General features: G+C 42.5%; 2 protein-coding genes across 8 annotated transcripts in view; one reads left to right on the top strand and one right to left on the bottom strand.

The window, feature by feature from the left end:
* Window positions 1-412: 412 nt before the first annotated feature.
* Window positions 413-6,494, top strand: tmem242 (transmembrane protein 242). The gene is made up of 4 exons (XM_041253816.1): window positions 413-541; window positions 4,252-4,352; window positions 4,732-4,869; window positions 5,937-6,494. Exons 1-4 carry the CDS (start codon window positions 442-444, stop codon window positions 6,048-6,050), a joined length of 453 nt encoding a protein of 150 aa, XP_041109750.1. The 5' UTR covers window positions 413-441; the 3' UTR covers window positions 6,051-6,494.
* A 3,593-nt stretch (window positions 6,495-10,087) lies between these two features.
* The window catches only part of LOC121317647 (AT-rich interactive domain-containing protein 1B-like), a 233,649-nt gene continuing 230,519 nt past the window's right edge, over window positions 10,088-13,217 (bottom strand). For all 7 annotated transcript variants that reach the window (XM_041253804.1, XM_041253806.1, XM_041253809.1 and 4 more), the window contains one exon: window positions 10,088-12,903. In XM_041253804.1, coding sequence (XP_041109738.1) covers window positions 11,158-12,903 — 1,746 coding nt within the window. In that variant the 3' untranslated portion in view covers window positions 10,088-11,157. The remainder of the gene's footprint in view (window positions 12,904-13,217) is intronic.

Genomic DNA, 13,217 nt, shown 5'->3' with positions numbered 1-13,217 from the left:
CCATCTGTCTGACGTCAAGTGCTCTGTCCTTCAGGACCTGTCATCTTCCAGTTAAAATAGAAATGCATACTACAGTTTAGCTTCCTTTGATTAAAAGTTGAATTCCAAGCATTTATCCATTAGTTATATTACGCATCATCTTGAATACTGCCATTTACAGATTTCCTTCTGTCCGACAACCTATATAGCCCGTATAGAAAACACTTCCTTTAACGTAAACAATAAATAAATTAGAAAATGCAGTTTTCATCCATCGCTACTTAAAAAAAAGATCTTCTTTTGATTAACATATATAGTATTACAAACTGTCATTCCTCAAAACTCGTTTTTTTTTTTTTTTTTTTTTTTTTTTTCTTGTTAAAAAGACCATGCTAATGTATTTTCATGTGTCTGTGTAGCGGGTCGAACATGTTTTACAGCGGGCACAGGACATTTGTGAATATGGCGGCGTCCGGAGGAAAGATTGCAAACAGCAATGTCAACAGTGAATGTGCCTCGCTGTCTGGCGAAAATGAAGAAAATACTCTTTTATTAGTTAAAGGTAAGATCAAACCTGACTCACAGTAGTCGTTTTTCAAGAAAGGAATAAAACACGGTAGTTTACAGTGAAATATGTCGGTAATTAACCCATCAAAAATAACACGAATTACATTATTTAGATATTTTGCTGTCAGTATACGGTAGTCGGAACTAACGCTTTTAAAAATATGGTAACTTTGAAGTGCTGCTGCAGAATAGTTCGGCTCCACCGGTACTGGTGCCTAGTAGTCGCATAGTCGGCGATATTCAAGTTTTCGCATTTGAAATGAGCTTTAGAGATTACAAATAAACAAACAATTTCACTCATGTTAAACAACATTACTACAGAGTCAATCAAGCAACTGAAGGGACTGGGACAGATATGTGTACTTCTAGTTGAAGCCTGACATTTCATGTGCAAAAACACTACCTCAAAAATACATTAACCAGGGCTTGCAATTCGCACTAGCCCTGGGAAACGTTAAGACACTCTTAAAGCATGTGGACTGCATCAGTGATAAAGATCTCGGGCTGACTGTTCAAACTCCAGGCACCTGATCATCTCAATACTGCCCTTACTGTCATCACAGCACGGCGCGGCGACACTGGCCGTCAAAAAGCATTAAAACTTTCAATTTTACAATGTCATATGTGTGTTGTGCTGTTGGGTGCAGCAACAGAAGAGAGTAACGACGTTGCCCTCCTGTGTGCTGAGCCCGATCGGATTTCAGACATTAGTAGGGCAGCAAAAACGAATCTCGGTAACCCAAAGTCGAAGACAACAAACTGGACTCCAACAGTACACATGTTTGTGAGCATTTAATAAAAAATTAGTATCAGCAATATACTGGTAGTTAGTTCTGGTCTTATTATTATTGAAATATTGACACACTTAAACGGAGACAGCCTTCCATCGAACTTCAGCAATTTATTCTCATAAATATCAACCTCAAATCGAGACTCCAGCCTCTCGAGGTAAACCTGTTATTTTGAGACCATTTTTACAAAGCATTAACAGAAGCATATTTGTGTCTGTCTTGCAGCTGCTTCTCTGATTTCACTCTGTAAAAATGCACGTCACATTAGTGCAGAGCTCGCTCGGGCATCAGCGAATAGTACAGGGTGGGCGAAGCAGGCGTCTGGCGATTCTGCCTCTAAGAGATTGCTGCTCATGAACTTTAGTTTTCAACTCGTCGTATAATTAGATACTAAAATCAGACAATACTCGCACTTTTGACAGTTTTTGTTTTATTTCCATTTTTAAAAAACGACCATTTCAGAAATCATCTCAAGCGTTTTGCAACTGGTAACAATGTAATCAGCACATTAGTTGAAAATACACATTTGTGTACAGTAATTGAAGAAGATATACCATGCCCATTTTTTGCGAGTTTATTCATCATGTGACTTCACGCCATGCCTCTGCTGAAACTCAACATGGCGGCTGCACCAACGAAGAAAAAAATAGCTAACAGAAACCTGATTGTCTGTATGAGGATGATGGGATAGTTTTCTTAAAGTTTTGCTGTGATTCGCGTGGTCATTTACGAGTCAATACCATTAATATTGTAGCGATTACGTCACCTACCAGCCTTGCTGCTGCCTTACCCCGTGCACGCCACAATATCATAATGCCAGTCGTAAACACGTAGAGAATGAAAGCAAGACGACAACAATGGCAATGCATTGCATTATTCTATGCTGAACCTAAGGTACTGTGCCATATTTGCCCTCTATTGTCGTATCAAAGTCCGTTTTGGGCCGGGTTAAATACACATTGGGGACGTAGAGGGGTTCCCCCACTGAGAATCAACTTTGCAATAAGTGGCCCAGCGGGATTTAACCCCAGTTACTTATTTAGTTTGTGTTACATTTGCGGAATGCGAAGAAGCCAGCTTCAGCATTGTTTGACTGAATGCATGATTCTGCATTATTTTACTGAACTTCAATATGAAATCACCGAACCATCAGTTTATAGCATATTTAATTGCACAGTAATGAAAACTGCATTCATCTACATGAACATGTAATTTTAGGCTGCTTGAAAACTGAAAGAGATTGTTGTACCCGTACCTTAACATATTAGAACATAAGAACATAAGAAAGTTTACAAACGAGAGGAGGCCATTTGGCCCATCTTGCTCGTTTGGTTGTTAGTAGCTTATTGATCCCAAAATCTCATCAAGCAGCTTCTTGAAGGATCCCAGGGTGTCAGCTTCAACAACATTACTGGGGAGTTGATTCCAGACCCTCACAATTCTCTGTGTAAAAAAAGTGTCTCCTATTTTCTGTTCTGAATGCCCCTTTTTCTAAACTCCATTTGTGACCCCTGGTCCTTGTTTGTTTTTTCAGGCTGAAAAAGTCCCTTGGGTCGACACTGTCAATACCTTTTAGAATTTTGAATGCTTGAATTAGGTCGCCACGTAGTCTTCTTTGTTCAAGACTGAACAGATTCAATTCTTTTAGCCTGTCTGCATATGACATGCCTTTTAAGCCCGGAATAATTCTGGTCGCTCTTCTTTGCACTCTTTCTAGAGCAGCAATATCTTTTTTATAGCGAGGTGACCAGAACTGAACACAATATTCAAGATGAGGTCTTACTAGTGCATTGTACAGTTTTAACATTACTTCCCTTGATTTAAATTCAACACTTTTCACAATGTATATTGTTAATGTTGTGCTCCTTTTTGTACAGCATAGCCCTTTAGCTTAACATTTTGGCTGCCACTTGCTGAAGTTGATTTACAGGAACAAAAGTCTACAGCCTCCAGTTACGTACGTTTCGTGGAAAAGTTTTTTTTTTTTTTAAACCCTGAAAAATGTTTTAATTGTCTATTTAATGAAACATGTTAAATATTTATATACAAATAGCATACATATACTGTATTTTTAAACAGACTACTGCAAAATGATATTTTCTTAATTACAGCGCATATGCCACTACTAACTAACTATACAGAACAATAAGCTCATGCAGGCCACAGTAAAGTCAGGCTGCATGTTTGAGTGGAGTTATCTTTGTAGACACACTGGCCTAAAGAGTTAAAAGAGGTACTGTAACTTAAAGCAAGAAAATGAACACAATTGTTATCAATCATGGTTTATTTTAAGAAAAACAAGTTAGCTGCTCCCCTTTTGTATGTTATTAACCCTTTAAGGTACAAGAGACCTATGTGTCCCACAAAAAACCAAACATTGAAAACGTTTTTATTTTCACAGTGAGGTGGACGATCAGGGTTTAAAACGCACTGACAGGTTGGAGGTGCACGATCAGGGTTTAAAACGCACTGACAGGTTGGAGGTGCACGATCAGGGTTTAAAACGCACTGACAGGTTGGAGGTGCACGATCAGGGTTTAAAACGCCCTGACAGGTTGGAGGTGCACGATCAAGGTTTAAAACGCCCTGATAGGTTGGAGGTGCACGATCAGGGTTTAAAACGCCCTGACAGGTTGGAGGTGCACGATCAGGGTTTAAAACGCACTGACAGGTTGGAGGTGCATGATCAGGGTTTAAAACGCCCTGACAGGTTGGATCGGGTCACCCGACTGGTCAGTTTCTTCCTGATACTTGAGTCGCTCTCAGATGTCTTAAGAAGAAATTGTTTGAATCGTTTGTGATCCCAATCGGACACACTTCAAAGTTATAACAGATAAAGACCTCAACCTCACAATGATGGAATACCTAAAAATAATCCCAATACCACATTTCTTTTTCGCTTATTTATTTACAGGTGGAATTTTTCTTGCAACAGTAGCTGCAGCTGGAGTGGTGGCAGGGTTTGGTACCACACTTTCTGTGGCCAAAAAGAAAAGTCCTGATTGGTTTAATAAGGTGTGTTTTATGTTTAACCTACAGTATATGTTTCAGCGTGTTTAACATGCCTTTGCCAAGGGAGAGTGTGCTTGGAAACAAAGTGGAGGCACTTATATGCTTTTGATGCCATAGTAACAGCACTCACTTATTTCTATTTAAATCTAGTAATGTGTTTGTGATGTCATTTACTACATAGTTAGTGATGTAGTGATCTACTATTTCTTTCTATTTAAACCTTTACTCATCGTGGTATTAAGTCTATTTATCAATTTTATTTTCCTTCTTTCACTATAGTTTTTTTTTTTTTTGTATCTGCTTGTTGTTTTGGCTTCAATGCCATTTACTAACTAAACTATCCCAGCAAACATTGCTGTGTTCCCATGTGTTTGTGCTGCAGGGAGTTACAGCTACAGCCGCAGTGCCAGAGAGCGGGGCTTCGCTGGCTCTCAGAGCCCTGGGACGGGGCTCCCTCTATGCCTGGTGTGGAGTTGGGCTGATCACCTTTGCTGTCTGGAAGGCTATGGGAGTTCACAGTGTAGGTGATCTTACTTGCTGTAGCAGATCCATGCTGAATGAGATCAATCAGTGTTTTCTCTTGTTCCTTCGTAACCCTTTCATGCATGAAATGTTGAAGATAGCAGAAAAGGAAGTTGTTTTTGGGGGTCCCCAAATGACTCATCGGGTAGAAGCACAACCATGATGTGCAGGGTGAGTTCTACAGCGCAGGTTCACATCCTGGCTGTGTGAAGTCGCCAGTCTTCACTGGAGACTCCGAAGGGAACGTTGCATTGGCTCTGGCGCTCTTTGCAAATTTTCTTTTTTCTGGCGCAAATTGGGAGAAGATTGGGTGTACAATTATAATTGAACACAAAAAAAGACCCATACAGTTTAATTAAACTAAACTGAATTAAATGTTTAATTAAATGTTTTAATTTTTTTTCCCCCATTGCTTAATAAGGGGGAAATGGCATTTGCATCTAAAGACTATTTTTTTTTTAGTCCGTCCCCATTTGAGGTCGACATGCATAAAAAGGTTAGATAAGCAACTCATTTAACTGACAGTGTAACGAGTGTGTTACTATATCCAGTCATTATTTAAATAATATATACAGTTCTGACTTAATACCCCAGTTGTGGCTCAATCCTGCTGAATTCCATTCTGCACTGTCATCCAGCTCTCCAATTACCAGGACTTGTCCTTGTCATTTACTGAGCTGAAGACAAGCACAGTTTCCATTAAAAGCTGAATGAGTCATTAATTGCAGTGTGTGGTCCTGATGCTTCGATAAGAGTGCTTTTCCAAAGAAGCCTCAGAAATGGTGTATGTAAATGAGAGAATACTGTAGGAAAGAGATCCAATGGACTGTCTGTGTTTAGGGATGCATTATTAAGCTACTGTATGTAAAACATGGAATATAGGTGGCATCTTTGCTGGATATTTTTTACCTCTCCTGTTATGATTGATTTCTGCACCATTAGCAGGTATGTATTACTGCATTGTTACAGCAGAGATTGATGGATAGGCAGTGCAATAGGATCTGCTATATTCTGTGCTTGGTGGGATTGGAGACTCTTACAATGTTGATGTGGTTTGCTTTCCAGCTGAAAGAGTTCCGGGGAAAGATGCAGTCTTTCTTCCCAGCTATTCCGAGAAACGAAGAACCTCCTGCCAATGCTGAGCCGTTTAGCTGGGAGAATCTCTTCAAATCAAAGTGATGGATTTTAACAGCCCCTCACTGTGACCTTCTTTTTTATTGAATCTTGTCAAACATCATTTTAAAAACATGTGCAAATACAGTACTGCTCTCAGTTACGCACTAATACTTCTGAATCAGGCTTCAGATTTCATTAAAGGTACTTTTATACAGTATTTTGGAGATGCCTACAAATGTACATGCCAGATTTGTGACTGATTTGACATACATAGCTATGGACTATCATGTACAAGTTTGTTTGTATCAGACATTGTTATTTTGAGCTTAAACTGTTTTCAAAACAGTAATGCTGTATTCTGTGTATATTTGCTTGTTATTTTGTGCCCAGTTACATTTATCTAAGTATATATATAATATATAAAAACTCCTGTTTCGTTGTACAGTCGAGAATATTATGGTTTATCACAAACAATCGGGATATGCAATAAAAAACATTTAAAATATAACACTATACTGTTATCAGTTACTATATTTACACAATTATTGTTTTGAGAATCTGCTTTTATTGGGGAGCTCCCCTAAATGCCTTGTTTAGAAAGGTACAGGGTAATAATGCTTGTGACAGAGTACCCGAGTGGGTGCGTGCATTCGCTGCTGAGTGACAGGCAGGAGAGCGAGACGGAGTTTGAAGTTGATACACACAAACATGATTTATTTAGATATCGACACACTGAACAGCTCACGTGACACAGCCAACAATGGCAGTGCATGGAGCACATACAACAGAGTGTATGAAAACTTTGGTGCGATCTACAATCTCTGAACTAATCTCTGTTCAATATTAAACAAACTCTGGCTGTTGGTGGTTTCGACTTGCTTACTCACTCTTCAGTATCCAGCCCTGGTTCTGTTCAGCTTGCTTACTCACTCTTCAGTATCCAGTCATGGTTCTGTTCAGCTTGCTTACTCACTCTTCGGTATCCAGCCCTGGTTCTGTTCAGCTTGCTTACTCACTCTTCAGTATCCAGTCATGGTTCTGTTCAGCTTGCTTACTCACTCTTCGGTATCCAGCCCTGGTTCTGTTCAGCTTGCTTACTCACTCTTCAGTATCCAGTCATGGTTCTGTTCAGCTTGCTTACTCACTCTTCGGTATCCAGCCCTGGTTCTGTTCAGCTTGCTTACTCACTCTTCGGTATCCAGCCCTGGTTCTGTTCAGCTTGCTTACTCACTCTTCAGTATCCAGCCCTGGTTCTGTTCAGCTTGCTTACTCACTCTTCGGTATCCAGCCATGGTTCTGTTCAGCTTGCTTACTCACTCTTCGGTATCCAGTCATGGTTCTGTTCAGCTTGCTTACTCACTCTTCGGTATCCAGCCCTGGTTCTGTTCAGCTTGCTTACTCACTCTTCGGTATCCAGCCCTGGTTCTGTTCAGCTTGCTTACTCACTCTTCGGTGTCCAGCCCTGGTTCTGTTCAGCTTGCTTACTCACTCTTCGGTGTCCAGCCCTGGTTCTGTTCAGCTTGCTTACTCACTCTTCGGTATCCAGCCCTGGTTCTGTTCAGCTTGCTTACTCACTCTTCGGTATCCAGCCCTGGTTCTGTTCAGCTTGCTTACTCACTCTTCGGTATCCAGCCCTGGTTCTGTTCAGCTTGCTTACTCACTCTTCGGTATCCAGTCATGGTTCTGTTCAGCTTGCTTACTCACTCTTCGGTATCCAGTCATGGTTCTGTTCAGCTTGCTTACTCACTCCCAGTCATGGTTCTGTTCAGCTTTCGGTATCCAGTCATGGTTCTGTTCAGCTTGCTTACTCACTCTTCAGTATCCAGCCCTGGTTCTGTTCAGCTTGCTTACTCACTCTTCAGTATCCAGCCATGGTTCTGTTCAGCTTGCTTACTCACTCTTCAGTATCCAGCCCTGGTTCTGTTCAGCTTGCTTACTCACTCTTCGGTATCCAGCCCTGGTTCTGTTCAGCTTGCTTACTCACTCTTCGGTATCCAGTCATGGTTCTGTTCAGCTTGCTTACACACACACACACACACACACACACACACACACACACACACACACACACACACACACACACACACACACACACACACACACACACACACACACACACACACACACACACACACACACACACACACACACACACACACACACACACACACACACACACACACACTGCTGGAGAGCTTGATCGTGGCGGATAAATAGTGAGGGCAGATACACCACGGATTACTGTACTTTTAAAATGCAATGCTAAACAGTTGGTGATGTGATGTAGGTCACATGATCTGGTTGCAGAGTGATCAACTGGAGTGAGTTTGAACTACTGTGAAGTGATCAGGTACCAGGAACTTCAGTGATATTATCAGGTCCCAGGCACTGCAGTTGGTTTGAACAGTGTGACCCATGAAGTGATCAGGTACCAGGCACTGCAGTGAGTTTGAACTGCAGTGAAGCGATCAGGTCCCAGGCACTGTAGTGCATTTGAACAGTGTGACCCATGAAGTGATCAGGTACCAGGCACTGCAGTGAGTTTGAACTGCAGTGAAGCGATCAGGTCCCAGGCACTGTAGTGCATTTGAACAGTGTGACCCATGAAGTGATCAGGTACCAGGCACTGCAGTGAGTTTGAACTGCAGTGAAGCGATCAGGTCCCAGGCACTGTAGTGCGTTTGAACAGTGTGACCCATGAAGTGATCAGGTACCAGGCACTGCAGTGAGTTTGAACTGCAGTAAAGCGATCAGGTCCCAGGCACTGTAGTGCGTTTGAACAGCGTGACCCATGAAGTGATCAGGTCCCAGGCACTGTAATGCATTTGAACAGTGTGACCCATTAAGTGATCAGGTCCCAGGCACTGTAGTGCGTTTGAACTGCAGTTAAGTGATCAGGTCCCAGGCACTGTAGTGCGTTTGAACAGTGTGACCCATGAAGTGATCAGGTCCCAGGCACTGTAGTGCGTTTGAACTGCAGTTAAGTGATCAGGTCCCAGGCACTGTAGTGCGTTTGAACAGTGTGACCCATGAAGTGATCAGGTCCCAGGCACTGTAGTGCGTTTGAACTGCAGTTAAGTGATCAAGTATCAGTCACTGCAGTGCATTTGAACAGTGTGACTGATGAAGTGATCAGGTACCAGGAAACAACAGCAACTTTGAATCTATCTATAGAGCTGTCTTTGAAATGTCTACCTCTGTCAAAAACAGACTAAGAACCAAAATATCTTTAACAGAGGAACATGGAGACTAGTGATAATATTGCAAGGGCTGATAAGAGATTTAAAACAAAAAGTGTACTTTTAATCAAAACTTAAGCACAAGGTGTTCAGTATGGTGAGCTGACGTGATGATGTGGGTGGTGTCTGACGTGTTTTCATTATACTGAATTGCCTACGAGTTACAGTCCACGAGTATTCTAAATATATACAGTAGTTACAAACAAAATCCAAACCCGCTGTTGGCAGCCTAGTAAGCGCCTTGCCTTTGGCTTCCAGTGACACTTCTGCCTCTGCATCTCCCACAGCCTGCACTGTGGGGAGTGCTGGGGTGTAATAGGTACAGAGAGTGGGATCAGATGCAAAAATGTGGCTTTAGAGTGAGAGTAAATAATTGTACTGTGGCTTTTGTTTGTGAGAGTTTCTCCTTTTACAGATATCTGTAGAATACAGTGACTCAGGCTTATGTAATGTGCATTTGCATGTGGGTAGATGGTTTGGTGATCTAGAAATCAGGCTGAGCTGGTTTAAGAGACAGGTTCAGCTGGAAGTACAATTCATTATTGAAATTTTACATTCTGTACTGCTGCAAAGTACATACTGGGAAATAGGTGACATTATATGAAGTCGCTGCTCTGGGGAAGGAGAGGCACACTCCTCTTCCATTACGCTTACTGTGAAGACTATACTAATACAGTGCAAAAAGTGACCCAGCTCTCTACAGAAAGCAGCAAGCCACCATTAGAAACATGGACTAGCCATGCACAGCACTAACCATGGCTTGTCTAGGGACTCAAGGGTGGGGAAATGCCACAGTATTGAGTGAGTTACTCAATGCCCAGCGGTTTGATAAACATGACAAAGCATTCAAGAACACCCATCAAGGTGTGTAACAAGATTTAATATACATTTACTTTGAACATGTGGAACAGATAGTATAAACGTTATACTGAATAAATGATATTCATTAAGCCACAGGGAAAGAAAGAATTTACATCAAGGTTGTATTTTTAAACAACATTATCTGAAGTAGAAATATGCTGATTTGCAGCGCTGAAGAAATCTTTGAGATCTGTGATCTTCATTTTATTTAATAACTGCTTGTAAATAATCACTTCCACACCTTGATCAATTGAGCTTGACTTCTTACATACAAGACCCTCGGTAGGAGAAAGGGCCCAAATAACAACAGATTTATAATAATAATAACAATAATAATAGAATAATAGACTTCTAGTAACAATAATAACAATTAAAAACTACCATCATTTTGTAGTAAGCACAGCTTTGGAGGGTGGGGGTGAGAGAGGAAAAAGCCATATTCTAACAAAAAAGAACTGAGGCTGCCCTCAATGCACAGCTTCTACACACCATGAGCCATAGGCCATACAAAACAAACAAACCCAACATGACTTCAGAAACCCCTTGAGACCTTCATATTGAGGAGGTCCAAACGGGATGTGTCTATGACAGTATTGAAGTGAATTATTTAGAAAATCCAGATGTTTTTTAACTGCCAGGCCCCCATGCAACACTGCCCCTTGGTGCACAGATTGGTGTATTGCCAAACAATAAACCCACAATCAATTTCCCTGTTGCACAGCAATTTGGGAGGGGCATATATTTCCTTGTCTCAATCAGAACAGTGATTTGTTTTCTGTAAGTGACACAAGAACTGAGTTGTACAATTTTTGACACAATTTAAATATGTATGTTTAGAAAACAAAACAAAACATCTGTATAAAAAAACATTTAAAAAAAAATCTAAAAATAAATTAAGAGGAACCCTCAGAAATACCAATGAGACACATCAAGATTCTTCTTCTTCTTTGATTATTATTATTATTATTATTATTATTATTATTATTTGTTTAAATACAAAATATATAGAGCCAATTATATGTGACCTGTTTTTCTGTCTCTATTCACACATGCTTGGCCTCCCACTGGTGTCATAAGCGTCCAATCTGAAAGAGTACTTCACAAATGATGCAGGCCACTGTGGAGTTTAGCACAGAGGATATGGAAATGTCAAGCAGCCGTCCCTCAAACAAAACAAACTCTGAGCGATTCTCCTCCACCCTGGCCATGGCAAGAAGAGCCTTTGCTGCCCTGCACATCATGTTGATGCTGGGCGGCTCCATGTGGAGGTGGTTGTGCTGGCTCTGTTGGTACTGTGCCAGGGTGACCCCATCCTCCAGGAAGCTTAATAAGTTCCCAATGCTTCCTTTCTGCACAGCTATGGCCCGTGATGCCAATGTGTCTCCCTGGGCAAGGTTAGATAAAATGGCTACGGACATTTCCCGGTAGACCTGGTTCTTGCGGTCTCCTACAAAACGAAGCAAGGTGGCGTACAGCTTCTCCAGCCGGCTGAAGGGCGCGGTCGCCAGGATGAGGTCCACATTGCTGTCCTGGACGCTAAGCTTGCACAGGGTCTCCAGTGCAAGTCTCTGGGGGGTGAGGGCTGAGCTCGGCTCTGCCAGGGGGAAGGGGTCCTGGGCCTCGGCTGATGGGCAGACCATCCAATGGAGTAGCCCATCCAAGATGGGCAGGCAAATGCTCTGTGGGTAAAGAGAGAGGTCCAGGTGCCCAGCAATGTTAGCCAAGGTGACCAAGCTGTCCTCCCGCAGGACTGCCAGGCAGTCCCACCACCACTCGTCCTTGCTGCACGCCAGTCCCTTGTCCTGCACCTCTCCGGTCTCGTAGGTCTGGGGGGCTCGCTTCCTCTCGGGATGCTCATGGTGCAGAAGGACCATCTTCCCCAAGATCAGGACCAGCCCAGAGTGTTTTGACATCTCTGCATCGTTTCCCGGCACAAAGGATAAGCTGCGCACAATGTTGGACACGCAGATGCAGCGTTTGGTGAGAGAGTCCTGCCAGCTGGCGATGGTGGACAGAGGCAGCTCGTCTCGAGTCCTGTGCTCATCTTCCAGAAGCTTGATGTTTCTGTGGCTCTTGGCTTGACGAATGTGTGAGGGCGGCTGGTCAGGGTGTGTGGAGGTGGGAAACAGATTGCCTTCCGTGAGAGTTCCAGGGCGGGCACTCAGCACATCATCGATGGTTGCCGTGATGCTGTTCTCCACTTGCTCTTCTGACACTGCTTCCTCCATTTCCACTTGCTCGTTTTTCTTGTGCTCTTTGTCTGGGTTGGCACAGGAGTCCCCATGCCGCCCCCTCATCGCCACCTCCACCCTGCTCTCAAAGTGGGTCTGGATGTGTTCAGTGGAGTCTCCTCCCCCGATCTTCCAATGGAGGAGCCCGCTGCTGAACTCCTGGACGTGTCCCAGCTGCTCTGAGCGTTCCACCACAAAGTCATCCTCTGCATCCACCAGCTCCAGGGGCAGCTTGTCGAACTTACTGGCTTGCTTTGGCTTCTCCTCAGGCTTGTCCAAGGTCTCCTGTCCAGTATCGACCCCCCTCTTCTCTTCCTGTTCCTCTGCCTCTGCCTCCTCTTCCTTGTCGATCTCAGATCTCTCGGGCTCATCCGGTTCCTGAGCCTGCTCCTCCTTGCAGTTTGCTTTATTCTCCTCTGTCCCACAATCAATCGCTTCGACCTGAATGTTCTCCTTTTTAATGGAAACCGGTTCAAGAAGAGCCTTCTGGCCTGGAGCACCAATTTCATATTCCTTTAGGATGCCGAATATTTCAATCAGGCATTTTCTGAAATACTCAACCATGAGTTCCAAGAATCCAGGTAACTAAAAGGAAAAAAATGGCAAAGCTTTTATAAACAGTAGAACTTGAAATGTACTATACCAAGTCAAAGCTCTTTATAGGAAATACACATTTATACAGGAAATACACATTTATACAGGAAATGCACATTTATACAGGAAATACACCTTTATACAGTTGGGTTAAATTGCCATACAAGTAATAATTTGATGGACTTATCATTGCTTTCTTTATTTGTTGATCAAAAACTCTTATATAGAAAACTATCTGCATTATGTGTTTCATGTAATTCCCTTACCTGCAGGAGGTTAAACGAGGCGACCGTGCTGTCATCGTA

The sequence above is a fragment of the Polyodon spathula genome, chromosome 6 (assembly GCF_017654505.1).
Source record: "Polyodon spathula isolate WHYD16114869_AA chromosome 6, ASM1765450v1, whole genome shotgun sequence".
NCBI classification, from domain to species: Eukaryota; Metazoa; Chordata; class Actinopteri; order Acipenseriformes; family Polyodontidae; genus Polyodon; species Polyodon spathula.
The sequence above is the reverse complement of the archived record's forward strand: the minus strand, read 5'-3'. Positions and strand labels throughout refer to the sequence as shown.

Coding starts and splice junctions, on each gene's coding strand:
- tmem242 (XM_041253816.1), top strand. CDS start 442: ATGGCGGCGTCCGGAGGAAAGATTGCAAACAGCAATGTCAACAGTGAA. Junction 542..4,251: donor TACTCTTTTATTAGTTAAAG/GTAAGATCAAAC, acceptor ATTTATTTACAG/GTGGAATTTTTCTTGCAACA. Junction 4,870..5,936: donor AGGCTATGGGAGTTCACAGT/GTAGGTGATCTT, acceptor TTTGCTTTCCAG/CTGAAAGAGTTCCGGGGAAA.